Source organism: Hyperolius riggenbachi, chromosome 7, assembly GCF_040937935.1.
Source record: "Hyperolius riggenbachi isolate aHypRig1 chromosome 7, aHypRig1.pri, whole genome shotgun sequence".
NCBI classification, from domain to species: Eukaryota; Metazoa; Chordata; class Amphibia; order Anura; family Hyperoliidae; genus Hyperolius; species Hyperolius riggenbachi.
This window is the reverse complement of record NC_090652.1, coordinates 170,073,474-170,099,950: the sequence shown is the minus strand read 5'-3', so window position 1 is coordinate 170,099,950 and position 26,477 is coordinate 170,073,474. Positions and strand designations below refer to the sequence as shown.

Sequence of the window (26,477 nt, the reverse complement as noted above, 5' to 3'; positions counted from 1 at the left end):
GCTGGCTGTCCGATGTTATTCGAAAGATTTCAGATGAAGGACTCTGGACCTTGGACAACCTGGGCCCAGTTAAGCTATAGCCTTTCACCAGGGGTCGAGTCCTGTGTGAACGCGGGTGGACGGCGTCCACTTACTTTTTCCTCAGCGTGGATGCCGTCCAACCTGACTTGTGTGTAGGCGAGCAGCAGAGAGAAGGAGAGCTATGGGGACAGTGGGGAAGGGCGGACGTCTCTCCCCCCCCCCCCCTTCCCTCACCTAGGGACTCTCCTTCCTGGCTCTCCCCTCCGGTATTTTTAAAGTTCGGCGACTAAAGTGGGCGGAGCACAGAGCAGAGCGTCCCCTGCGAGTTGCGGCTGGAAGCACATGTATTTTGGGTGTTACGTGTATTTTGGGTGATCTGCTGTCAGGTTTCGTGTATTTTGGGGAACCGGTGCCAGATTATGTGTATGTTAGGGGAACGGCTGCTGATAGATTTCGCGTACTTTGGGGAACTGCTGCCAGATTATGTATGTTTGGGGGACCACTGCTGCCAGATTACATGTATTTTGGGTGTTACGTGTATTTTGGGTGATCCGCTGTCAGGTTTCGCGTATGTTGGGGAACTGCTTCCAGATTATGTGTACTGCCACATTGTCTATTTTGGGGGAACCACTGCCATATTATCTGTATTTTGGAAGGAACTTCTACCAGATTACGTGTCTTTTTGGTGAAATGCTGTCAGATTACATCTATTTTTGGGGTATACACTACGGCAGAGCTCAAACTTCCCCGCCAGACCTTTTACATCACTGCTAAGGTCATGTATATTTGGCCCCACCCATTACCACGCCCACGTTATGCTTGACCACGCCCATTTTTTTAAAGTCCACTCACTTCTTTTCCTAGGACTAGACCCCTGCCCTTCACTCTAGCAAGGAGGAGCGAGGGCGGGGATCATACACCTCTTTGGAACCTGAGAAGAGCCAGCCCCTTCTCATGGAGACAGGAATATATTTAAATCATGATAGGTAGTCTATCTCCAAAACCGTACAGGTTATGTTAAATCTAATAAAATTTTCAGGTTGTTCAGAATTTTTCACAAACAATGATCTCAAACTTGAGGGGTCTGGAGCGAACTGTGACCCCAAAATGCATATCTCTGCTTTGGCAGGGCTTACCGTGAATTCGGAAACATCCAATCATGTGGTTTGTTCCGAATTTCATAATAAGCGGGTTCTAACGGCCGACGCCCGTTTGGAAAGTCATATGTATGACAAAAGATTGATTTCAGATTTGTGAGTTCACAAGAAGGTTTCCTAGGTCAGTAAAAAGGCCAGCTTTTTTTCTTCTGTGGGATGCTAGCAGGACCCCCTGGTGGTTGGCTCTTTTCATGTACTCTAAGGTAGTGCTTTTTGGCTGCTGTGGATGAAGGTGTCAAAAATACAGATACCATTCTCCCAGAAGCTTGGGTTTTACAATTTCTGTCAAGCAGAAACTAGATTGATGGCATCTTCACACAGCAGGGGGACTATGTTTCCTCAGAACCTGATAAGGGACCAGGGCTGAATTAGCTGCTTCTGGCCTCTTTGATGTAGTTTGAAAGCTACAAGTAAGGAAACATTTGCTAGCATTTGACAAGGGAGAGGGGAACTGTGTTAACCCCTGGCTGCCCTGCTCTTTCTTAAATTAAGCCTTTTTCCTATCTGCTGTTACTTCTTTTTAATAGTGGTTACATGGAAAATTTTTATAAGGCTCTAACTACTTTATTTATACGAATAAATGTTTATTCGTCACAGCCGCACCCATTTTTCATCACACTCACTTATGCCTTTCATCTTTTTTGGGGGGGTGGGGGGGTGGGGAGGGTGTCGGTAAATAATCTGCACCAGGTGTCAAATACCCTAGCTATACCACTGTTTGTACCTAGGGTTTTTCAATACAAATAGCAAAAGAGACAAAAAGGTTAATTTAGGATCTTTGCCTTAAGGCCCATACACACGTCCGTTTTTTGCAAACGACGATTCGTTCGAACGACCCGTCGTTCAGTCGTTCGGCCGCTAAATCGGGCGTGTGTACAGACTGTCGTTCGCGTGATAAGAGGATCGCTCAAACTCACTCTTATCACGCGAACGACAGTCTGTACACACGCCTGATTTAGCGGGCGAACGACTGAACGACGGGTCGTTCAAACGACCCGTCGTTCGCAAAAAACGGACGTGTGTATGGGCCTTTAGTTCAGGTATACTTTAAGCACATTTCTGATTGCCCACCTCAGAGATAACACAACTCTCTACATACATCAGTGAGTACTTCCTGGAGCCTGGAGGAAAGCCAATTGGGAGAGATGGGGTGGGAGGATGCGCTGCAACCCTATTAAAGGAAACCTAAAGCAAGGCTTCCATACTTATTTCCTTTTACGCAATACCAGTTAATGCCTGGCAGTCCTGCTGATCTCTTTGGCTGCAATAGTGTCTGAACCACACACCTGAAACAAGCATGCAGCTAATCCAGCCAGACTTCAGTCAGAGCACCTGATCTGCCTGCTTGTTCATGGTCTATGGCTAAAAATATTAAAGGCAGAGGATCGACAGGTAATATGCATTGTTTGAAAGAAAATAAATATGGCAGCCTTTATATTACTCTGACTTTAGGTTCCCTTTAATATCACCATGGCATATAGTGAGTGATATAATGATACAATTAAAAATAAAATGCTTAAATACTTGCTCCAATTTAACTATGTACACACTTGAAATTCCTGCCACCTGAAACAGCTGCTGACCATTTCAGGTTACAGTTTTGAACAATTCCTGTAGAGTCCCACTTTTCAGCTCTAGTTTTTTTCTATGGAAAGAAAAAGGGTAAGGGTGAGCACAAGGTGCTGCACTGCAGGAATCACAGTAGTAGTAGTAGTAGCAGCAGCAGCAGCAGCAGCAGCAGCAGCAGCAGCAGCAGCAGCAGCAGCAGCAGCAGCAGCAGCAGCAGCAGCAGCAGCAGCAGCAGCAGCAGCAGCAGCAGCAGTAGTAGTAGGTTCCTGCAAGAACTGAGATTAGCTGTTAGTAAGTTGGCATGATAAATTACCAATGACTCCTTCAGCAATATCAGGGGACAACTGTATACACTTAACATTCAACCAAGACTGTGAGACAAATTGGTTCAGATGGGGAAATTCTAAAATGCGTATGCAGCTTTAGACTGTAAACTTCAAATGACAGGATTCATACGCAGGGTCTGACTGGGACACTGGGGGCCCACCAAAGAAATTTCAACCTGGGGCCCACACATCCCATGATTGCAGTGAAAAAAAGGGCATGAACATGCATCGGAAGGTGGGCGTGGTCATGATGTATTATGGACAGGGCCAAATGTACATGATCTTAGCAGCATTGTAATTCAGAGACGCTGCCCAGTAAAACTTCATAGAGTCCCCTCCTTTATTATAAAGTAATGTCCTACTTTGCAGAGGTTGCGACCGCAGAGGTTGCGACCGCATCGGGGCCCTTGGGCCAAAGGGGCCCCAAAGGGCCCTCCATCAACTATACTATTACCTTTCTATTGGTCCTGTGCTCATAATAATCACTTCTGTAAATACTTTGAACAGTGGTAATCATTAACAAGCTATTTCCCATCCCCTTCTTGCACCTCTGACACTGTAGTTGCCATTGGGAGGTTTTGGTGCGTTGTACCAATTGTTATGTATAGAGTGCTTGGGGGCCTCATTGTAAAATTTGCATTGAGGCTAACTGCTCCTTAGCTACGCCACTGCTCTCAGCATGAGTGATTACAGCACTGAGAAGAGAATTTTTGTGCTGCAGGCAGCAATTGAAGCTCTCTCAGACAAGGAGGGGGGGCCCACAGAGACCTGGAGGCGGGGCCCACCGAGGGAAAAAACTGTACTACGGTGGCCCAGTCAAACCCTGTTCATACGTATTTTGCAACAAGAATTCCCCAGTCTGGGAGAGTTTATGAGAAAAAAATATATAAAACTTAAATTTTATTATTTACTCATAAAACTGAAGGAATGCACATACTGACACAAATTTGCTACAAACTTTAGTTAGGGCAGAGATCAGAGGTCACTGTAGTAATGGCCAAGATCGTACTGTGTTAATTACTAGAAAGAAAAAACAAAGACAAAAAGGGAGCCCAAATGGTGCAGTATGTCACGAATTTTGGGTTATATGAAATAGTTTCTATAGAAAAGTACTCACAAAGGTGGGTTGCAAGGAGGGCAACCGACCACTTCAAGCACATGGAGTATGTCAAACCTGACTCCACTCAGGTTACCCAGGACCCTGGATTCATTTGCTCTCTTCGAAAAAAAACTTGCGCTCCTTGAGCAGGTGCGCAAAGCCCCCTCCCCAAGGAGGACGGGGGGAGTGAGGTACAGTTGAGATGTAGAGGCGCCCAATATATATAAAAAACACTTTAAAATCAATAAAATAAAAAGACTCTAGGTGGCTTACCTTATAGACGACAAAAATACTTTAGGTAAGGAAATGTAATAGAATGTTTAGCACAGGCAACGCGTTTAGTGGGTCAACGCCCACTTCCTCAGGCCAAATACAGTGCCTACAAATAGCAAAGAGAGGCGCTCAGTGCTTCATATATAGATAAAGTTGACATATAAAATCCAAAGTCCAAAAGTACAACACAAAATATAAAATACAATCACAAGCACAATATATTCTTAAAAAGTAGTACTTGATCAAAAATCAATCAAATAAATAAATCAAATAAATAATCGTAGGATACTTATATCATAGTCTCTGAGTGTCTTGCAGTCAGAGACACATTAAATAATAGATGACAGATCAATTCTACAGTCAATCATAATATCCCAGCACACTATTAGTTATATCTACAGAGACAATTTCCTGATTAAAAATGTGCTGTGTAAGCTTAAATTCATAACTCTCTGAACCTAAAAGATAAGGGCAATCATATAGGGTATGCTATATATTGCGCATCAGTATGTTAATGCATTAAGTGCTATGGACATTAAAATATAGTATGGTGCAAAACATGATAATAATAAAAATTATAGATGGGTAAAAGCCCTGTGGTTATTGATTAATTATGGTACGAGGAGAAAAGGACACAATATTATAAATCATAAAGAAGGATTATAATAGGGGCATAGAATGTATAAAAGCTCTGGTAGCGCTGTGAACATGACTACCTATTAGGTGATAACTATAGAGAGAATAAAGCCATAGGATTATATAAAGGACAGTGTTGTTCTCAGTCTTGTCCCTGTTTCTCAACTACTAAATTATTTATTATTCACAAAAACATTTTTCTAATCAACACTCTAAAAGCCCAACATGTTTCAACTCCAGGAAGGCTTTGTCAGGGGTGCTGTTCAGAGGACAGTAAAGTTAGTCCTTTATGCCCCATACTCACGGGCAACATTCTGGCCTGTCGCTAGCACACGGGAGCGTGTGCGCGACAGGCCGGAGACAGCTCGTCGCCAGGTCCCTCCGCATACACACGGCGGAGGGACCTGGCAACTGACGCGCAGGAAGCTGTCGCTGAAGTTCCTCCCCCCGCCGGAAGCTCAGGGTATTCCCTGCTGGTTGCTGTCGCTAGTCCGCATACTCACGCGGACTAGCGACAGTTGCGGCGGCAACAGTCGCCGGGCAATTGACCGCGCCAATCGCCAGCAGCAGCGACGAGCGACGGTTCGGGGTGCACGCCCGTGCAACGCCTCATACTCACGGGCGACCTGTCGCCGCAACATGCGCGCGCCGTGTGTTGTGGCGACAATTGTAGCCCGTGAGTATGGGCCATTAGTGCTAGTGCATTAACCATTTCAGCCCGCAGGGATTTTTCACCTTATGCAACAGAGCACTTTTCACCTCCCATTCATTCGCTAATAAATTTATCACTAATTATTATCACAATTAATTGATCTATATCTTGTTTTTTCTGCCACTAAATAGGCTTTCTTTGGGTGGTACATTTTACTAAGAATTATTTTTTTCTAAATGCATTTTCACAGGAATATTAAGAAAAAAATTTAAAAAATTCATTATTTCTCAGTTTTTGGCCATTACAGCTGTAAAATAATACATGCTACCATAATTAAAACCCATGTATTTTATTTGACCATTTGTCTCAGTTATTACACCATTTAAATGCTGTCCCTATCACAATGTATGGCGCCAATATTTTATTTGGAAATAAAGGTGCATTTTTTCAGTTTTGCATCCATCACTATTTACAAGGTTATAATTTAAAAAATGTTCGTAATATACCTTCTTCACATGCATATTTAAAAAGTTATTTATGTTTTTTTTTTTGTTTTTTTTGGTTTTTTACAATTGTAATTTTTTTTCCATTAAACATTTTTTGGGAGTAATATTTGGTGTGGGAAATAAACAGTTAATTTTAAATGTAATAAAATGTGTTTTATGTATTGAAAAATGTATGTAGAGGTAGATGTAGTTTTACATTGAGTATTTATTTATTTATTTATTTTTTCAGAAAGACCTGATAAGAGGCCGTCGGTTTTTCTGCCGGGGACATGGATCGATGAACAGGAAACCTGTTCCCATTCATTGATCGCTGGGCTACCGGGGGGGGAGGGGGGGGGTGGCGCGATCGCCCACGGGAGCGCGCAGAAGCGTGCATCATCAGTGCAGCAGCCGCCTGGGCGTGAGGATCACGTCCAGGCGGCATAAATGGCTAAAGACATCAAATAATACATTGAAACATTCTTAAGTGTAGCAACAGATTAGCAGCCAGCACGGCCAGCAGGTTCTGACCAGACTGGTTCACTGCTTTTCCTTTAAACCTCCCTAGCGTTCAATTTTCCCAGGATTTCGGAGCAAAAAGAGATAAAAATTATTTTTATAACTTTTTTTTCCCCTGTAACTTGCCAAAATGTGTCAAGCAAGGGTCTAGTATACAGTGCAGGAGAGTATCAATGTGTATGCACTTTTATACTGTTCACAGCATGTTTTATATAGACGTATATATCTGTCAATACCGCTATATCACAGGAAAGGACTGGATATGGATGGGTGTGGAGTGATTACCATATGCTGGATTCCCCCAGGTCCTAGTGTCCAGAATGATTACCATTTGCAGGCTGCTACTCTAGGAGAGAGGGACCTAACTGGGAATCCCACAGTAGGATCCCAGCAGTGACGTAACTACAATTCATAAGGCTCCCCAGCCAAACTTTGATATGAACCCCCAATGTTCACAACCATCAACCATCCCTTGGCCCCCTTCCCCTTGGTGACATTCATGGCCCAGAAGCCCCTCTTACAAGGGTCATAAAACAAGTGTGGCCATTACTATCGTCACACGCATAACAAGTCTAGCCACAAAAACAACTGATCTGGAGTATAGCCCCCTGTATCAGAGGAAGGGGGGTGGTAGTAGCCTGGGCTGCTCCCCTATAGTTACGCCCCTGGATCCCAGCCATTATTAAGTGACCTCTGATCTATGTGTAGCAAATTTGCATGAATATGTGTATTCCTTTATTTTAAAATAAAGGTTAAAGGGGCACTACGCTGAAACATTTTACATTTGAAAACTATATGTGCACATACATACACTTTTCCTAGAGTAAATGCACTGTAATTTACCATACTGTGCCATCACTTACAATAGGTACGCTACATAGGAGGTAAAACATTAATATTGCATTTACTCTGGGACGAATGTACATCTCATGTGGAGGTGTAAATATAAATTTTAAATTTACAGCTTTTCACCATAGTGCCCCATTAAAGAGACACTGAAGCGAAAAAAAGTTATGATATAATGAATTTGTTGTGTAATATGGTTAATTACTAGTATTTTAGTAGCAAAGAAAATATTCTTATATTTTTATTTTCAGTTATATAGTGTTTTTTTTATAACATTGCATCATTCTCTAATATTTGCAGTTTAGACACTACTCAGCATTTTAAATGGGTTCAAAAGTTCACTAGCCTGCTCTGTAAAATCTTCCCTGCAGAGGGAAAAAAAGATACATTGGGCCATATGCAATTCACTTTTTCACCTAAGTTTTCTCCTAGGTGATATTTTTAAACTTGTCAATAAAATGCATTTTAAGCCACCAGAAAGCAAGAAAATACTCAAAATAACTTTGATAGTATCTTTTCACCTACTTTTTGGTACTTTTGGTAGTTGAAAAGTGATGAAAAGTTATTTTAAATCAAAGATGAAAAATTATCTCCTAGGAGAAAAGTCTGGTGGAAAAGTGAATTGCATATGGCCCATTGTCTTTTATAGCGTTTCATCTCAAGTGTCTGGCAGAGTTCTCTGCGACTTTGAAAGTTGTGAAGCTTAATGGCTAATTTGCATAGATAACAACTGGAGTTTCTTAGTTCTTCCTTTACTGGAAACAATATTAGACTTGTGTCTCTGCTGCTAATGGTTTTTTTCTCAGCTGCACTACACATACAAATCATTATATCATAATTTTTTGTTCGCTTCAGTGTCTCTTTAAGTTGTATATATTTTCCTCTCATAAACACTCTCAGGCAGGTAAATTATTGTTGCAATATTCAAATAAGGAAATAGTTGTTTCATTTCATGTGTATTTTATTTGTACTGTCTATGAATTATGTATTTTTTTACCAACTCTTGCCCATACCATGCTATGTACATTGCTGGTGCTTAATTATGATGATGATAATAATAATAATATTTCTTGCAGGGTGACGACTTTAACTACACTTAATTTGCCTCTCCTGTGCTTGACCTTCATCACTGAAAACAGTTTGGTTGCTGCTGTAAGTAAATGTTTATAGAAAAGATCTAAAAAATATGATGATGACTGATGGGTTGGGGCCAGGGGCATAACTACAGGGGAGCAGCCCCTGTGACTGCAGGGGGGCCCCAGAGCTGTAAGGGGCCCCAACTACTACTTTTCTCCCTCTGATAAAGGAGTCTATCCTTCAGATAGGTTGTGTATGTGGCTATAGTTGTTATGGGTGTAATGATTATTATGTCCAAACTTGTTTTATGACCCTGCAAGATGGGCCCCAGGCTGTGAGGGTCACCAGGGGTAGGCAAGGGAAAGGGTGTGAACTATGGGGGCCCCATCAAAGTTTTGCTGGGGGCCCGGTGATTTTAAGTTAAGCCCTTGGCTGGGGCTCTACTATATGCGAGTATATACGATAACTTAATAAGCAATGTAATAACGGAGACATACGCCATTATTGCCATCTGCAGGGATAGAGAGTCGATCCCTTAAGGCAGGAATGGGCCAAACCAGAAAAGGAGTGAGTGCGGTGTGAAAATGGGTGTGCCTAAGTAAGAATGTAGGTGGAGCTAACTATAATGCAACAGTGTAACGTAGTCCATTGGACGCCGCAAGCCAGTTCACCTACGGGGGAGGAGGGGGGGGTTAGGGGTGCACACAATCCAATCCTGTATCAGCAGGCCGGATGAAATGTCCAAGCAGGCCGGATTTGGACAGTGGGCTGAAGTTTGCTCACCCTTGCCTTATGGGATAGTTTGAGGACAAGTTCCATATAGACACATTGCTATGGAACAATCCTGAACCATGCAGTTGACAACAATAGTGTGTGTACGCATCCTAAGGCTGCAAGGGATGCAGCCGTATGCTCAATGTGGTTTGCTGAATCTTTCCATTGCTACTTGAAGGTCCAAGACATATTTAATTTTTTTTTAAATAGTTTGGCTGTGAGTTTTCTTCGTTCTGCAATCTACTTATCTCTGTTTTGTTTGTTTTTTTGCAAGTATGAATGGCATCCGCAAAACCCAGACTCATCCACCTCTTTGCCAGTCAGAGAAGCGTTATTTCTCCCTCCATAGAACACATCACCACTGCTCTGGAGTCGAGTGGTGGTGTGCTTTCCAACAGTGTTTCCAACATTTGCATTATACTTGGTTAACTGGGTTCCTAAGAGCGACCAGTTCTTTCACAAATGTTTGTAGAAGTAGTCTGTTACCCTCGGTGCTTTATTCTATACACCTGTGACCGTGAAAATGATTGGAACTCCTGAATTCATTGGTTTGGAGGGTTGTTCTTATTGGTGGGAGTATGTGTTTATTAGTGTTATCATATGAAAGCTTACCTTAGGCCGAAAAAAGTCTAAAAATACTCTGTAATTCCTGCATGTATTTAGTGTATGAAAATTGTAAACTAGTACAGTAAAATCTTTGTTATCAAGAACTCAGTTAACCAGAATTCTCAAGCAACCTGAAAAAAATCCAGACCTTGCAGTATTCATTAATCTACTTTGACACTTCTTTATATACCGGTAGGAATAAACCTCTGGTACATTAATTGTAGCTATCAGGGACAACAAAGCGATAATTTGCATATTCAGCAGTGATGCGTTGTGGGACACCTTAGAGCTCACTCCAACCTGAATAATTGCAAATACCTTCTTTTTTAAGAAGACAAACTTCTATTTTGCATTAATTTAAAGAGAAACTCCAGTGAAAATAATGTAATAAAGAAGTGCTTAATTTTTACAAAAATTATGTATAAATGATTTGGTCAGTATTTTCCTATTGTTAAATCTTTCCTCTCCCTGATTTACATTCTCACATTTACCACATGGTGACATTTTTACTGCTGGCAAGTGATGTCAATGGAAGGAGATTCTGCTTGCTTTTTTGGCAGTTGGACCCAGCCGCAAACAGCTATTTCCCATAATGCAATGAGGTTCACAGACAGGCCATGGTCCTGACATCACACTGTGGGAGGGGTTTCACCACGATATCAGCCATACAGAGCCCCCTGATGATCCGTTTGTTAAAAGGAAAAGATTTCTCATGGGAAAGGGGGTATCAGCTACTCATTGGCATGAAGTTCAATTCTTGGATACGGTTTCTCTTTAAGCCTGTCCTTTCTCTTAATTTATTTTTAATTACTGTATTTCAACAATAATAAAGGGTTTATGGTAAATATAGAGTGTAGGGTATATTACTGTTTTTTTTGTTTGTTTTTTACAAAGATGCAGACCGGAACTGTCTCTATACTTGCGTTTATTCCCATATGTTGCAGCCATCAATACAAAATTAGATCAGCATGACATAGAGATCAAACCTGGTGCCGTTACATGTGCTCGGGCCGGTGGAGGTGGAGTGCCCAGGGGAAGATAGGACGGGCACTACAGCCGTTTTGCGCTGTCACAGCGCTTGCTTACATGTTTGTCCCGGCAAATAGCAGTGCGTCTGAGCTTCTGGATTGAAGTCTAGTGACTCCCTGCACGCCAGCCATTAGCCCACAGACAGGAATTATTTAGAGGTGAAGTGTGAAGAGGTGAAAGGTCGCCTATAACGGCAATATCTTAATAATATAGAGCAAACATTACATGCAAGTTAACATTGTCTTAGGATATGCAATTAAACATGAATGTTAGTAAAAAAAAAAAAACCTTGTGAAAGTGTGAGAAAATGCGGAAAAGCCGCCAATACTCAAGGTGAGGCGGCTGACTCCGCGTTCAACATGGCAGCTGGCACTGGCACGCAGTCGGAGCGCGGAGAAACCGCCACATGCTCTAACAACAGGACGGCGGATTCCGCGTCCAATGCGGCAAGTTGCTCGCATAGGCCTGCTCCTCTCAGCAATGCGGAATGCGGAGAAAACGCCGCACGCACTGACAGCGGTGCGGCGGTTTCCGCATCCAACTCAGCAGAAACATTACAACACATGACTGGTGTGGCTGGGACTGGTAGTCCACACTGGTTTAGGAGAACGCGCGCGCAGAGAGGCAGGGCCTTTATGGCAGTCAGAAGAGGGTCAGCTGACCAAGCTGGTCAGCTGACAAGTTCAGTAACTTCCATTGGTCCAGCACTTAGGGGAGGCGCTGGTGAGCGCTAGTGTAAATAAACTGGGTGCTGGTCATTCATCTGGTGTCTGCCGTTGCGATCACTACGTGGTAGCACTCAGGCCTTGTCTGTATCTGTGTTATTAGACCAGTTTCCAAAGGTGTTGATGGCCAAGGATCTCACACCTTAGTCTAGGAATTCTGTTATTATCTGTATTGTTATCTAGACCAGTTTCCTAGGTGTTGACGGCCAAGGAACTCACACCTTAGTCTAGGAATTCAGTACCATCTGTATCATTCACATTATTCTAGTCTAGTTCCTGGAGTGTGAGAATCTTGGAGCTCACACTCAAGTCTAGGCATTGTTGATTATCTGTTATGACTTTCTGCATTTCCTGACCATTCTCCTGATCTCTGATTCTGTACCTTTGTCTTTTTGATACCTTGTTGCCAAACTCTGCAAGTTCCTGGATTCTGCTTCTGTCTCCTGTCTCCGTTATGTATCTGTCCGTGTGGTTCCGACCTGGCCTGTCCGACCTTGAGAACTATCTCTGCTGTTAAGAGATAGTTCACAGAACTGTTAGTGACACTACCCTTGGTGTCACTCACGTTCTGTCCTTCCCACTGTCTCAGCCTGGCTCCGCCCCTTGGGGAGCATCAGACCTGGGGAAGGAATCTGATCCATAGCAGTAGCTCTTACTGTCTAGCACCCATCTTCCGAGTGCATTCCTCAAAGTATTACTGTTGCACCAAACACTCTCATCCCTCGGGTGTCCAGAGGTTAGAAGATATACCTGATTTCAGTGATTCTGCAGATCATCAATAATCGGGTATATTCTGCATTCTCGGTGATACTGCAGATCACCGGTAATCAGATCCTCTCCGTGTTACACCGATCGTTACAGAAAGTGAATTACTTCATTCAGCTATACACTGTGCAAAAAAATCGTGTTCCTTAACTTCTTGCGTGCTGTTAAACTGTTCTCATGGCAGCACGGTATTAGGAATCCTTTAGGCCTTGTTCACATTGCGTTTGGCTTGCGTGTCCGTCCGCGTTGAGCTTTGTGTTTTCCAGCGATTTTCTGTGCGCTCGCTCGTTTTTGTAGGTGTTTTGGTAAGCGCTTTTGCAGAGCACTTCCGTTATCTGATCTGGAAAGAAATCCGGAAACAATAAATACATGTATTTTTTTTAAAAAAACGATCACGCTTTCGCTTGCAAAAGCTATTTTATGACCATTTTGCGTTTTTCCTATATCTTCACCTCAAAAATGGCCCAAGCACCACTTAGAAAAGCGGATCGCAAACTCTCTCATAGAGAATGAGAGTCTAGAGAAAAGACGCCTTAGAGGGGATCTAATTAACATGTATAAATACATCAGAGGGCAATATAATACCTTGGCGGATGAGCTTTTTGTCCCTAGGCCTTCTCAAAGGACTAGAGGACATGATCTGCGCATGGAGGAAAAACGTTTTAACCATTTATTTAGGAAAGGGTTCTTTACAGTAAGAGTGATTAAGATGTGGAATGCATTGCCACAGGAAGTCGTTATGGCAAACTCTATACCTGCATTTAAAGGGGGCTTAGATGCTTTCCTTGCGTTGAAAGACATCCATGGCTACAATTACTAGGTAATGCCTAATGATGTTGATCCAGGGATTTTATCTGATTGCCATCTGGAGTCGGGAAGGAATTTTTCCCTTTAGGGGCTAATTGGACCATGCCTTGTAAGGGTTTTTTCGCCTTCCTCTGGATCAACAGGGATATGTGAGGGAGCAGGCTGGTGTTGTACTTTATACTGGTTGAACTCGATGGACGTATGTCTTTTTTCAACCAAAATAACTATGTAACTATGTAGAATGAACTCTCTCATAGAGAATCATTGCACAAGCGTTTTCAGGGCGATTTTGAAAATCGCCCGCATTTAAATTTTATTTATTTTAATATTATGACCTACACATAAAAACTCTAAGGGTGGGGGAAACCCCGGGTAGAGGAGTCCCATAATTAGATGTATTCATCTAATCCATATCGCACGATCTAAATCGTACATATATGTTGGTGATCTGGCTCCCCACTTCAAAAACAAAAACGAAGTTGGAGTTTGGGCACATATAGTACTTCAAAGGAGGAATGACAGGGATGTGCAATCAGATGGGACAAGCGCTATCAATGTTAGAAGGGGCCACACTGCAGAGAGAGAGCGTGAAACCTGCTGCCGGACTGGCAAATGCCGGCCGGGTCAAGCTCGTGCACTGTGTTCCATATGCGTAGTTTCATACGTGAATATACATTGCAGGAAGGGACCAAATTCCCTAGCCTCGATGCACTCCCACAACTTTTAGAGGCGGCAATCATAAGTGTATGTGGGCCACAGAAGATTCCTGCAGGCTGTACACACATCTGGAAAGCGTGCACTGCAATGTACGCGGCCGGCCACAGACGTGCCGATCCGGCAAAGTGCAGAATGGATCATCTGTTGATGGTCCAAATGGGCTTATTGCACTACATACATGCAATTTCCACAGCCTGCTCCCACTCATGGCAGCAGTGTCCCATCATTGCGGGATTCCCAATTGGAGAAACAGTATCAGTAAGGATATGGAAAAAGGAGCCCAAATACAATTGGGAGCACCATTGGGTCAATGATGGAAAGGGGAGAAACAGGGAAAGAGAGTAACAGTAGAATGGGGATGGAAAGGGAAGAAAAGAAGGGGGGGGGGGGGATAGAGGGAGAGAGCCAGGCTAGTTCATATGGGAGACAGAGAAAGAAGGGGCATCGAAAGTTCAGGGGTAGTTCACGTCTCATTGATCCCCCAATTCGACAATCAGGGGCTGAGTGCCTAGCAATCTCTCTTTTATGTACTGTTTTTTTTTAGTTAGGCCTATTTTTAACATTGACTCTCGAGTAACCAGAAACTTCACTTATCTGGCATCAGCCAATCTTCGTTGCTGTTGGTTAATTGGGGCTTTACTGTACTTTGTTTCCTGAGAACATTAACTATAAACTGCGGTTTACAAATCTTTTATTACATTTTTACAATACATTCTGTAGACTACACACAGTGGCCTCAATTCCTGGAGCTTTATCAAACACTTTATCAAACGTTTGATAATTTACTTCATGGGTAAAACCTAATTTTGAATTCACTAAGGTGTTATATATTTATTGAACGAATATATAACACCTTAGTGAATTCAAAATTAGATTTTACCCATGAGGTAAATTATCAAACGTTTGATAAAGTGTTTGATAAAGCTCCGTGAATTGAGGCCAGTGTGTAGTATTTAGTGTACACCAACATTAATTCGCTATCTTATTTCTTTTCAGGGGCATGATTGCTACCCAATGTTGTTTACATATGATGAAGATAAGGGGAGTCTGAGTTTTGGAGGAAAGCTGGACATCCCTAAGCAGAGCTCACAAAAAGGAATGACAGCAAGAGAGAGATTTCAAAATATGGACAAGAAAGCTAGCTCTGACACCAACTCTGGAGCTCTGGACTCCCTACACAAAAACAGTATCAGGTAATAAATTGAATAGACAGGGATCTAATTCTTTTAGTTTATATTTGTTTTGTTTTTTTTTTCTGATCAGTTTTGTTGGCGGTCTGAAGAATGATTTGGAGGGTGGTTTAGAAAAGAAGTGTAAAGGTGCGATTCACAAAAACTAGAGATCATACATTTACAAACCATAAATTGCCACACACACACAAACCCTTTTTTTGAATTAAAACAAAAAGTGTGTCCCTCTCTCAAGCCTTCTTATAGCGGATCTGAGTTGAAAAACTAATTATAACAAGTAAATTGTCTATATATCTTATCTAAAGTTTAGATTTTACACAGCATATCTAGCTGCAAACAGCTTCAAAAGTTTATGATTATTTATTCCTATGATACAATGAGGGCAGCCATGTTCTTTTTGTCACATTGTCACAGGCTGAGGGCTGGAGATGCTATCCGCTTGCCTGTGTGTAAATTCAGTCCCATCTCCTCCTCCCTCCTCCCCTCTACCTCTGAAATCAATGGCTAGTAACCTCCTCCTCCTGCCCAGACTGAGCTCCCATAAGCCCTCGCTACAGTGCCAAGACACAAAAGGAGCTGTGGGCGAGGCTTGTTTAGTTTATAGGGAATTACAGTATTAAAACAAAACAAAAAAAGTATTTGGCTTGAGGAATGCCCTATAAACTATATGAAAGGAACACAATTATGCAATGAGTAAAAGTTTATCTCGGATCCACTTTAATGTTGGTTACCTGGTATTCTCCAGGGGATGCAAAGCCTACTAGCATTGGGCCTCCCTAAACAGTATTGACCCAAATAGTCCATAAATTGGCAGATAGTCTGCAAAAGGTTAAGCTAAAGCCTCCCCTTCCCTTTGTAGAGACCATTCATTTAGTGGTATGGGCATGGGGCTCTTTCCCAGCTCCACTGTCCAGAAGCAGATGGTTGTGATATCATGGGGAAAGTGGAAAGATGATGGTAGAAATGTTCAAAGTGCCTGGGTCCTTCAAAGTAAATCTGTAAAATGGGATCATTCTTGAAAACTTACCTATTTAACATATTGAGTTCAGTAAAACTAGGCTATAGAATTTATTTGAGGTAAGTACAAATCAAAAATTTTATTAACCCTTAGACTGCCAGCTATCTTTTACAAACACTACCCGTCAGTGCCATTCACAAGTCAGGAACTCCCTGCAATTGGACTAATGTACATGTCTTGCCCAAATCTACATGTGCCAAAGTCCAAAATAGTCAGTAGTAGTATTGTTTATGATTTGCAAATAATGATTGAGAATTATGCTAATTATTATGATATGGATTTATACTAATTATTATGAAAATCTAATAGTAAACTTTGTGCTTGTCCTCAATTGAACTGCTGCCTCATGTGTGTCCTTTGTCCATTATTTTGTATCTTTGTTACCAAGATACAGCATTTGCTCGTATTGGCTGTAAAAAAACAAAACCCATGGGCCAGAAGATATTAGCAGCAGAGAAAAGAAGAAGAGCACACTTGAGGCAGCGGCTATGGTGATGTATAGGGAAATAAACGTGCATACATGGTTTCCAATATTCACCTCACTGGAACAGCACAAGATTGCAAATTGCAATCCTGCATATCACTAAATTAAAATTAGAGAACACTTCCATGATATGATAGTATTTTGTATTTATTACTTTGAGATGCCTTTAGCCTCCAACTGATTGTTTTGTCTTCTACACTGTATTTTACTGTTATTAAATTTGGGTAACTGTCATCACTCTTGTATTTTGGCTATTACAGCAATCAACTGCTTCCTATAATTGCAGACCAGCTTTTTGCATGTCTCCACGTGGTATTTTTGCCCATTCATCTTTAGCAGGTTGGAAGGTCTTCTTGCCATCACCCTGGTCTTTAGCTCCCTCAACTGATTCTCAATTGGATTCAAGTCAGGACTCTAACTGGGCCACTCCAAAACATTAATGTTCTTGTCTGCTAACTATTTCTTCACCACTTTTGCTGTGTGTTTTGGGTCATTGTCATGCTTGCCCAAGGCCAAATTTCTCTGCAGACTGCCTGATGTTGTCATTGAGAATCCTCATGTATTGCTCTTTTTTTCATGGAGCCGTTTACTGTGTTTAGGCTCCCTGGTCCATTGGCTAATCCCCTCCTAAAAAAACAAAAACATTAGGTTCCCACCACCACCTTTGACAGTGGGGATGGTGTTCTTTGGGTTAAAGGCTTTTCCTTTTTTACACCAAATGAAGGAAACATCATTGTGACCAAACAATTCAATTTTTGTTTCATCTGACCATAACACAGAAGACCAGAAGTCTTATTCTTCCAGATGAGCATTTGCAAGAGCCAAGCAAGCTTTTGTGTGCCTTATCTGGAGGTGTGGCGTCCTCCTCGGTCTGCATCTGTGGAACCCAGCAGTATGCACAGGGCCGAATTTACCATAAGGCACTGTAGGCACGTGCCTACAGGCACCTGATGATGAAAAGACAGCTCCCTCCCTTCCCTATGCAGAGTCTTGAGCAGAGTGAAAACGAGAGGTTACTAAACCAGCACTCGGCATTCCACTGACGACATCTCCCTTCAGCCAGGAGTACCTCTAGCTGCTTAAAGGGAACCAGAGAGGAAGCACCCTTGTGTATTTTACCATGTATATCAGTAAGAACATTAGAGAAAACACTTACCATGCTCTCTGTTTCACCCTCACTGCTAAAAGTGTCTGTTTTCAGCAGTCACAAGAATCCCAGACTGAGCAATTAAATCTGGCTTTGCTGGGAATGATTATTGCTGAGTCATTATAGCAAAGCCACAAGGGGGCAGGCTTGGGCTTGAAATAACACCACAGAAGACAGACTTAGCTATAATCTTTCTGTAGCAAAGCTAGACGGAGCAGCCTGACTTCTCAGTCGGGGATTCTTATCAGAGGTGATAACAGTCAGATTACACAGAGAACAATGAAACAAAGAGCAGATTAGGTGTTTACTGTCATGTTCCCACTGATTTATAAGGTAAAATACAAGAGGGTGCTTCATCTCTGGTTCTCTTTAATACTGAGGTTCCTCTAGCTACCTCATACTTGGGGGTACCTCTAGCTAATAAATATTGAGAGTACTTCTGGCTGCCTAATACTAAGCGGCACTTGTAGCCACCTATGACGGGCAAGGGAGAAGTGACAGCCAGTACACTTGTGGAGCAGTTTGGTGGGGGTTTGTAGGCTTATGAAGGGGGAAGTCTAAGGTGCCTGTACATCTGTGCCTATAGGCTCCTGAGAGGTAAATCCGGGCCTGAATATGCAGTGTCCATTGCATTGTCTGCCTTGAGACATTGGCATCATCAGAGCCTAGATTCACCAGGACGGCCTTGGTGGTGATCCTTGGATTCTTTTTCACCTCTCTAAAGATCCAACTGGCCAGTGCAGGTGTCACTTTTGGCTTCAGACCCCATCCTCTGAGATTTTCCACAGTACAGAATATCTTGTATTTTTTAATAATACTTTGCGCTGTAGCCACTGGAAGGAACATGAAAACATTTAGAAATGGCCTTGTAACCCTTTCCTGACTTGTGAGCAGCTACAATGTGCAGATCCTCACTGAGCTCCTTTGGTTTAGCAATGACTGTCCACAAACCAACTGCAGAGAGCTGCTGTTTTTAACTTGTTGCGTTAATTAAAACAGCTGTTCCCAAATAATCAGGGTAACTAGGATGCTTTAGAACAGCTTAAACTATTTGGGATGATACATAACTTTAGATTTTCCCACAGTATCCTGTGACAGTTTGTGAAGGGTATGAATAATTTTGGACTGGACACTTTTTTGCTCAAATGTAAATAAAAGCTAAGAAATGTTTTTTCCCCACAATAATGTCTCTTGTACATTGTCTTATATATACTGTATATACCATTTGATCATCATGCTTTATTTTCTTTGTTGTATAGCTGATAACTAAATTACCCCTCTCTCTTTTTCATTGCAGTCAGATCTCTGTGCTGAGTGGAGGAAAAGCAAAGTGTTCCAAGTTTTGTACAACTGGAATGGATGGAGGAATGTGCATTTGGGATATAAAGGTGAGAAGTAACTATATACGTACATTAAGCTATTGTATATCACCATGTATTGCAACAAAGCACTGTAGTACATTAGTATGGTACATACAGGTCCTTCTAAACAAATTAGCATATTCTGATAAAGTTCATTATTTTCTGTAATGTACTGATAAACATTAGACTTTCATATATTTTGGATTAATTACACACAACTGAAGTAGTTCAAGCCTTTTATTGTTTTAATATTGATGATTTTGGCATACAGCTCATGAAAACCCCAAATTCCTATCTCAAAAAATTAGCATATTTCATCCGACCAATAAAAGAAAAGTGTTTTTAAAACAAAAAAAGTCAACCTTCAAATAATTATGTTCAGTTATGCACTCAATACTTGGTCAGGAATCCTTTTGCAGAAATGACTGCTTCAATGCGGTGTGGCATGGAGGCAATCAGCCTGTGGCACTGCTCAGGTGTTATGGAGGTCGTGCTGAAAAATTAAATCTTCATCTCCATAAAGCTTTTCAGCAGATGGAAGCATGAAGTGCTCCAAAATCTCCTGATAGCTAGCTGCATTGACCCTGCCCTTGATAAAACACAGTGGACCAACACCAGCAGCTGACATGGCACCCCAGACCATCACTGACTGTGGGTACTTGACACTGGACTTCAGGCATTTTGGCATTTCCCTCTCCCCAGTCTTCCTTCAAACTCTGGCACCTTGATTTCCGAATGACATGCAAAAGTTGCTTTCATCCGAAAAAAGTACTTTGGACCACTGAGCAACGGTCCAGTGCTGCTTCTCTGTAGCCCAGATCAGTCGCTTCTGCCGCTGTTTCTGGTTCAAAAGTGGCTTGGCCTGGGGAATGCGGCACCTGTAGCCCATTTCCTGCAAACGCCTGTACACGGTGGCTCTGGATGTTTCTACTCCAGACTCAGTCCACTGCTTTCGCAGGTCCCCCAAGGTCTGGAATCGGTCCTTCTCCACAACCTTCCTCAGGGTCATGTGTGTGACTGATGTTTAATTAGTCACAATGGCTAATGGTATTGGGTTGAGTGTGGAGGAGGTCAGGGAGATAAATACTAGCCACACTTACTTGAAGGGGGGGAGGTTATGCCACACTTGTTGTGGCAGTTGGCTGCACTTACTTGGTAGGGAGTTAAAGGGATCCAAGCAGCTCCTGGCTTCAAATAGCTGCAAGGGCTGCCATTGTTCAGAAGCTCAACCCCTGCTGTTTTACAACTGCTGTTACCCAGGCTAGGTGTGACATTCTTCAACTGTAACTGATGTTTTCTGTTTGAAGTACAATGGGGGTTTGTTTGTGGTCAATTAAGTCTAAAGAGGTGATTTCTTATCTGTGTTCACCATCTCCTGCTCAGGGACCGCAGGTCCTTTGCTGAAGGACAAAGTGGCTAATTTAACTCTTAGATGTAAAAAAATGAGGTAAAATTAAAGTTTTTTTAATAATAAACCACATTTTTAGAATGCATTTTTAATTTGCTATAGAGCTGCCCTGGGTGTTAAAAATGATGCTCGGTTCACTTTAAGATGCCCGGTACAATTTTTCACTAAATGCGATCTTTTGATGCGATTTGAATGATCGCAAGTGATTACTTGGCAACTATGAAATGTTCACATTTACTGAACGATTCTTTCTTCAAATGCAATCATATTTTCCAACTTTCGGATTAATTTTATCCCATAAAGCAATCAACCAACTACATGGTCTGTAGTTAGCCCTGAGCTAAAGATAAGAAATTGAGAGTAGACTGCACAATTATCATTCACTACTACTGACAGTTTAAAAAAAAAAAAAAAAAAGAACTCTTCAAATCTAGATCCCATTGTTCCTGACATTAGGCCAGGAGTGTCAACAGCATTCATTTGGTAGCTATAGTATAAAACAGGTTCATATAAGTGGAGAACCTTTATAACAATTTAAGATAAAGAGATTGATGGTAAAAAGGTTGATGTATTCTCTCTCTTTGTCTCTTTAGAGTCTGGAATCTGCAATGAAAGATTTGAAAATAAAATGAGGACAAGAAATGAAGTAATGCAGCAGCAATAAGCAGCTACCCTGTGGCACTCCAAATGATTACTTTATGCAGCGCTTCATGTTCCCTATTGTAGTCTCGTTATGTTCACATATAAGCTTCATATATAAATACTCTGCTAATGACATGTAATTCACTGCACCAAAAATAACTAATATTCAGAAGAAATACTCTGAGCCAATTTATAAAAGGTTGTTTAACAGCACAATGCTGAGTGAGGTAGATTTTGGCTAGGTGATGCAGCATTTGGTGCGGGCACCAAGTATCAGCAAATCATATGCCAATGCGGTGCATTTTTATTTGGTGAAAAAAAACTAAACACTTTTTTGTCTTGGGCTCCTTTCACATATGATACATTCCGTTGTAGTGCAATTGTTCTTCAATCACACCACAATGGTCCCGAAAGATCGCACTGTACATTACCGCTGTGGTGTGCCCATACAGTGAGGCATACTTTACAATGAAAGTATGCCTCACTTTCTGGTTACAGGATACACAGCTACTCTTGTGTCATCCTGCCGGGAGCCGCCGCCCCGCAATCAATGTGATAGGACAATCACTGCTTCTGCAAGAGGATGCAGCGTTTTCCTGTGACGCAAATGTGAAAGGGCCCTTTGTGTTAACCCCTTTCTGACATACCCCTAGTATTAATCACTTCTTGTTACCCCTTACATCATAAGGTTACCCTTTCATGACATCTAAGTTTAACAGCCACCCAGATTCATGACCTCATCCTGATGCTTAACTGTAACCATTTACTTCTAACATCTTAAGTTAAAGTTGACCTCCCCTTACACTATCTCCTAACACTGTCCATCCTAAACAATCAGGGCCGAATTTATACTCTTTACCGCCCAAGGCCACTGTCACCAGAGCCACCACCCTTCAGTATAGGTAGTGAGATGACCCCTCCCCCCAGTATAGGTAGCCAGATGACCCCTCCCTCCTTCCCTCTAGTACAGGTAGCCTGATGACACCCCCAGTATAGGTAGCCAGATGACCCCTCCCCCCTTTTCCTCCAATATAGGTAGCCAGATGACTCCCTTAATCCCTCTTTTTCCCACCCCTCCTTTCAGTATAGGTAGCCAGCTCGCCTTCACACTGCAGCAGCCATCAGTGTCACTCATTTCTCCATTCGTTTCCAGTGCAGAAGCTTCCTTCTCCTTTCCTTCTCCAATGCTGCCCAAGTCCATAGCCACCAGCCACAATGCAAGCGTGCACAGAGAGCAAGATGGCTGCTGCACAGGCGCTGATCTTCCTGCATTGCAGCATTTGCAAGCTTGCAAATGCTGCACCAGTTTAGCCTGCTGCTTTGGTGCCCTTGCTCCTGTGGTGCCCTAGGCCATGGCCTAGGTGGCCTTGGCCTAAATCCGGCCCTGTAAACAATACCTAACCCTAAGTTACTGTACCTTTCATTGTCAAACCTAACAGCAAATCCAAGCACAGGGAGCTGAAATCCTGACAGCCAATACTTCAGATATATAATAGCCTAATTCTGGCATCCAAATTAACCTCTCATGTCCAAAATAACAATGTATAACCTCCCTGGGTGTCAGCATTGGCTATGTTATAGCTAAGTGCAGGTGCCAACCCAACAGGAACTGCTTTCTTACAAGTTTTGCTTCATGATACAATTGCCATCTTGAAGATGGAAAAATCTTTTGATTTAACATAGTTGCCAATTTGTTTAGCTATGCCTGTCTTCTAGGACAGCATACTCCTCCAACATTACCCCATCACAATCAAGTCATATAAGCAAAATATTATAAAATATAAGCAAAATGCATGTTATTGGCTACAGTTGTGACAGACCTGAACTGGAATAAACATGGACCAAAGTGCCTTTTTCAAGATCAAGAAATGACTTTGTAAGTGTACACTTAAAGAGAATCTGTACTCTTAATATTCTTACACTAAAAAGCATACCATTCTATTCTTTATTTTCTCCTGTGCCCCTCTGTGCTGTTTCTGCCACTCTCTGCTGCAATCCTGGCTTGTAATTAACAGTTTTAGGCAGTGTTTACAAACAAACTAACCAGCTTGTAATAGGCTCACATAAACAGAGTGTGTGAGTCATACAGAGTGTGCAGGGGGCCTGCAGAGGGTGTGTATCGCTTCTATCCAATCACAAGCAGCCCTGCACATTCCACACATTCAAGCCTTAGCCCGACAGACACGACAGAGGAAAGGAGATAAGCTTTATTGTAGAGACAGTGCAATTAGGAAAGGCTGCAGTAAGCCAGAGCACATTAGAACAGGCATAGGAACTTATAGGATAGAAGAACTAAGGCTGAAAAATTTCTTACAGTCTCTTTAAACTCAATGGGAGTACAGTATATAAAAAAGCCAAATACTTACATATGAAGAGGGAAGGCTCTGGGTCCTATAGAGCCATCTCTCTCCCGGTGCTCTCAGTGCAGTGCTGTCCCCGGGAGCAGTATTAATAATAATTTAGTCAAATACTGCTCACTCCCCTGATGAAGGAGTTTTCAGAAAGTCTCCAGGTGTCCGAGTGCTTCTGAAGACGAGCCTCTTCATACTACGTATGCGCGAACGCACTCGTGTGTGCACAGTATGGAGCCACCTGTCTTCAGGAGGACTTGGGGGGGGGGGGGGCACCGGTGCACCAAGGGCACCAGGAGAGGAGCGGGAAAGACTGTATAGGACCCAGCGCCTTCCCTCTCCTTTAGCTTTAAGTGTGTTTAAAATAACTTAAAAATAGGCCATGAGATCAGTAATGCACTTGCATGTCAACCCCACAATCTACAATACAAGTAAGAACACTGTGCTGATCTCTGCTTGAATAATTTTCTTTGACCCTGTGTTTACTGGTTAAATTGAATCCTTAAAGTGAACCTAAACGGAGAAGGATATGGATTTTTCCTCGTAATACCAGTTGCCTGACTCTCCCGCTGATCCTGTGTCTCTAATACTTTTAGCCACAGCCCCTGAACAAGCTTGCAGATCAGGTGCTTTGACTGAAGTAAGACTGGATTAGCTGCATGCTTGTTTCAGGTGTGTGATTCAGCCACTACAGCAGCCAAAGAGATCAGCAGGACTGCCAGGCAACTGGTATTCTTTAAAAGGAAACATCCATATCCCTCTCAGTTTAGGTTCACTTTAAACTCATAAGCATAACTCTGTTGAAATGCTAATAACGTAAGTGTAGAGGTGTACTGGCTGCTCATGGATGGTTTCTGTAATGTAAACATTGACAGGGATAGGCGTGGATTTCAGAACTGTATTTTAAAGCACCTCTGAACCGGATCAAAAAAGTTGACCTCTACATGCCTATGGCTTCTTTCAGCCACCTGTAATCTTTATGAGTCCCCTTATTGTCTTCTTGGTCTCCTCCATTTTAGGGCTGTCACCCTTCATAAAAAACTCCAACCTGGCTGGATCGCAGCTACGGTGCATGCCATTGTTGGAAGCGTTCTGTGCATGTGCAGCTCGCAAAGAGTTGTAACCGGACATGAGCAGAATGCTGCAGGCAATGCAAGCATGATCGAGAAGGCATGCAGACAGCTGCAACCCAGCTAGGTCGGAACATGTTTATAAGGGTCGACAGCGGCACAAGGGAAGGGACAGACACTAAAGGGGCCTCAAGGTAACACAGTTCAGGTGTGCTTTAACTAACTTACTGATCAGAGTCTTTTTTTTTAAAGGTGTACTGTAGGGAGCAAAAAGAGTTGAACTTACCTGGGTCTTCTAACGGTCCCCTGCAGACGTCCTGTGCCCGCACAGTCACTTGCCGATGCTCTGGTCCCCGCCGCCAGTTCACTTTCGTAATTTGTGACTTTAAAGTTGCAAAACCGCTGCACCTTCGCAGCCGCGTCCTCACTCCCGCTGACATCACCAGGAGCGTACTACACAGACCACAGTATGCTCCCAGTGCCATCATCAAGCGAGGACGCGGGCGTGCAGGCTCAGTGGTTTTGCAACTTTAAAGAAGCAGAAGTGAAGTTACAGAAGTGAAGCGCCGAGAACATCTGCGGGAGACTGTTAAATTAATTGTAGAGGCTGACTTATACACGAGTCACAAGCAACACTGAGTATTGTATGTACTATTTGTGACATTCCCATTTGCAGCAACTTACCTAGTGGTAAGGGACACTTTTTTTTATAAAGCAAATGACAAGAAGACACAGATCTGAAAGCCCTGACCAAGGAAGGGGATTGGGGGGGGGGGAGGGGGTATACTGAGCTGTAAGAAGGGGAGTGAATAATAGTGGCTGCAATTTAAGGACAGGAGGGGTTAATGGCTGGAACACTTTATGCAGTTCTGGTCCCCAAGATCAGCTATAAATTCTTCCTGATCCACTAATGCAGCCATTAACTTGCTGGGTAGATTTGTACTTATAAAAAATTATGGCTTAAGAGGGTCAAATATTGGAGTTGACTTATACATGAGGTTGACCTATATTCGAGTGGTGAGTTCAACTCTTTTTCCCCCTAGCCCCCTACATTACTCCTTTAAGTTTTCCTTTCATACTATGCATGTTGTGTTGTAGTAAGATCACAACCCAATGGTGCAGAAAAGTCACAACGCACATCAGATGTGCAGTGCGACCTTACAGTGCAGTATACAGTACAATTAAATGGTGCTAGTCTAGTTTAAGAGACCCACCCCAAATTCTCATAGACTAGCGCCGTTCTGTTTAAAACACAACAAATTGCTGGCGGTAGGATTAATAAAACCACATAAAAGTGATATCCTTGTGTAGCTTAGAAATTCAGCTAACGAATTAAGTTATCAGAAAGAGTTGTAACTCACTGAGTAGGAGCCACTGAACAACCGTACTCCCGTCTACGGCAGCCATCTTAGCTCTTCAGTGCCTTTTTTTTTTTGTTGTCTCATTATTGGAGGAAAATTAGCTAGTGCTACTGCCTAGTCGCAGTAAAATAACAATTCATTCCAACGGCACTAAAGTACAAAGGAAATAAGTAATACATGACAAAATAAATTAATAAAATTATGTATTTAATAATTTAATAAAATATTATTGTAAAAAAATAGTCATTTATTAAAGTAAATAAATTATTATAAAAAAGATAAATAAATTACCTGCTGTAGTGAAATCACTGTCCCTTTTCCCGCTCGCTTCACTCGATGGGCTGTAGGCTCGGTCCTCACGT

At 42.3% G+C, this 26,477-nt stretch overlaps 1 protein-coding gene across 1 annotated transcript in view; it reads left to right on the top strand.

Annotated features, from left to right (window-relative positions):
* LOC137524712 (actin-related protein 2/3 complex subunit 1B-B) overlaps nt 1–24,127 on the top strand; it is a 144,727-nt gene extending 120,600 nt beyond the window's left edge. Inside the window, exons 7-10 of the mRNA XM_068244875.1 lie at nt 8,660–8,735; nt 15,080–15,276; nt 19,220–19,310; nt 21,285–24,127. Coding sequence (XP_068100976.1) covers nt 8,660–8,735; nt 15,080–15,276; nt 19,220–19,310; nt 21,285–21,323 — 403 coding nt within the window. The 3' untranslated portion in view covers nt 21,324–24,127. The remainder of the gene's footprint in view (nt 1–8,659; nt 8,736–15,079; nt 15,277–19,219; nt 19,311–21,284) is intronic.
* The last annotated feature ends 2,350 nt before the right edge of the window (nt 24,128–26,477 follow it).